General features: G+C 39.1%; 1 protein-coding gene across 1 annotated transcript; it reads right to left on the reverse strand.

Moving 5' to 3' along the window:
- Positions 1-217: 217 nt before the first annotated feature.
- LOC110146532 (taste receptor type 2 member 7-like) lies at positions 218-1,102 on the reverse strand. The gene has a single exon (XM_020907437.2). The coding sequence runs from the start codon at positions 1,100-1,102 to the stop codon at positions 218-220; it is 885 nt and encodes a 294-aa protein (XP_020763096.2).
- Between the last annotated feature and the right edge of the window lie 1,706 nt (positions 1,103-2,808).

The raw sequence follows: 2,808 nt of genomic DNA on the forward strand, positions 1-2,808 counted from the left end.
ATCCAGGCCACAGCGAAAGTCCAGAATCCTAACCACTGAGCTACCAAGGGAACTCCCAAGAAGATATTTTCAATAAGGCTCAATCACCTATCAGAATAGAATATAAAGAGTCAGGATAAAATAAAAACACATATATGAGGTCCTGTTTGTTGTCTTCATTCTTGAGAAGATCATCATCACTTCAGGCTTATTTTTGGAAGAGGAGGTTTTCTTAGATTCATGTACCCTTCAGCTTCCTTAGGACATAGAGTGAAGCCTGTTTCAGTTTGCTGTTCCATAAAATCAGAAGAAAAGGATGGCCAGAAGGACAGAAAAATAATAGCATGTTCACAAAAATCTTTGCCGCAAAACTACCTAGAATGTGATTGGCCCACACTGTCACAAGATTGCCCAAATAGTATATAACGAAGAGGAGGAGGAATGAAATCATAGACTTCAAGGCTCTCATGTGGGCCTCTGTGCTACAGTCCGCACCCTTCATACGCCTGAGGTGCCCACATAAGGAGAGGATTAAAAGGAGAAAGGAGGCCAGGGACACTACAAAGGGGATGAGGAACATTATGGTAAGGAACAGGCTGTATTTTATCATTAGAAAGTCCAATGTCACATTTTTTTCACTGTTTACCTGGTTTTGGAGCAGGATTTCAACTAACGTATCCTTGTTGAGAAGGCACAAGCATAAAGAGAAGACAGCCCCCAGTGCAATAATGAGAAGCACCTTGTGAATTCTCCATTTCATCCAGAGGAAAAGGAAATTAGAAAAGTTGGCTATTTTGAGGAGATAGAAGACACTGATGCAAGTGGTGCAGGCTATGGAGAAATAATTGGATCCTGTCCAGAGGAACCTCAAATTTATCAGGACATTCTTGTTGTACCATGTTTCCTCAGAGATGACATATAAACCTGCACTTGAAATCATCATGCACAGCACAAATATTCTGGAAGTAGCCAAGCAGGTGAGAATAAAGTCAATCAGGGAGAACTTCCTGCTCCTGAGCCAATCAATACAGTTAACCAGAACAATGAATCCATTTCCCAAAATACCCAGTAAGAATTCTCCAGCAGAAATGATGATAAGTACATTATTCAATGTTCCTTCCATGCCTACTGATAGGAAATCTCTGCCTTCAGTACTCCACTGACTTATAAATGAGGTGTTACAGATTTATGCATCCAAAGCTCTAATGTTCAATAAGTTCCTTGTCCCTGCACTTTAATATTCACTGGCAAGAAAAGAAAAGCCTTCAAGATGCTCCCAAAGTCTTGGTTATCTTTGGGAAACCACATTTAATCCTCTCAAGATCTCAGCTAGTGATTTTCAAGGCAAATATTATGTATGTGTCACCACTGCTGTAACACTGCCTATAATTTCCATGTAAAGCTATGCATTAGAATTTGAATCCTGGTTTGCTAACACACAAGATAGAGATCAATTTTTAAATATCTTTTTCCTTAGGATTTAGACACTTTTTTGATTCATTCAGCTCAGTTATAAGCCAGAAACACTAAACTCCAATCTAGAAAATGTCTTGTCTCGGTCTGAATGCTCTGAGAAACAGGGCATTACTGAGGAAAGTGCCTGGACAGTAGAAGGTGGCTGGGGAACTGTCATACTAGCATGTAAGTCTAATTCTTGGGGAGGGAGAGGGAATGAAAAAAGAAAAGTCTTAGGAAACAATCTTAACAAGTTCTAAGAAAGTTCTAAGAAGGCCAGTGGGCAGTGTCAAGGCAATGGTGCACACCAGAGGGATCTTGAGCCTCCTGGGAGCAGGACTGTCAATTAATCTCTGCTCTGTTCAGTCACTGACCAGGAACAGCTTGTAGGAGGGAGTGGGATTGCAGAGCACAGGACAAAGGCTTATCAACTGCTGGGGAAATACAATCAAAAGCAAAATCTCTTCCCAACCTGGAAAATCTCTCCACAAGGTAGTAGAGAAAGAAGACAACTTTGTTATTGAATAACAAACTATAACAATAAAAAAGCTATAACAAACCTAGGCAGTGTATTAAAAAGCAGAGACATCACTTTGCCAAAAAAGGTCTGTCTAATCAAAGCAATGTTTTTTCCAGTAGTCATGTATGGATGTGAGATCTGGACCACAGAGAAGGCTGAGCACCAAAGAATTGATGTTTTCAAACTGTGGTCCTGGAGAAGACTCTTGAAAGTCCCTTGGACTGCAAGGAAATCAAACCAGTCAATTCTAAAGGAAATCAACCCTGATTATTCATTGGAAGGACTGATGCTGAAGTGGAAGCTGCAATACTTTGGTCACCTGATGCAAAGAGCTGACTCATTGGAAAAGACCCTTTGTTGGCAGGGACTGAGGGCAGGAGGATTAGAAGGTAACAGAGGATGAGATGATTCGATAGCATCACTGATTCAATGGACATGAATTTGAGCAAACTCTGGGAGATAGTGAAGGACATGGAAGCCTGGCATGCTGCAGTCCATTGGGTCACAAAGAGTCGGGCACAACTTAGTGACTGAACAACACTGTCATTGTGACTTTTCTTAAACCCATAAAATATTTTTTAATGTATGTTTAAATTTCCATTTACATGGAATTTTTAAACTTTTCATATTTATTTCTATAAAAATTGAATTAAAATAAAATATTATACTTCATAGGTTGGTAAGTCATGACATCTGTTGCAATTTGTTTCACAGTGTGTAGATGGCCAGTTTCAGTAAATGTTTTGTTTTTCCTTAAAATAATTTGTATGTGTAGTTTTGGGTATATTGTTTCATACATCCGTTGACTTGATTTGTTAATCATGTTGTTTAAATCCTATTTACCTTTTTTTTAA

This window comes from Odocoileus virginianus, chromosome 23 (assembly GCF_023699985.2).
Source record: "Odocoileus virginianus isolate 20LAN1187 ecotype Illinois chromosome 23, Ovbor_1.2, whole genome shotgun sequence".
NCBI lineage: Eukaryota > Metazoa > Chordata > Mammalia > Artiodactyla > Cervidae > Odocoileus > Odocoileus virginianus.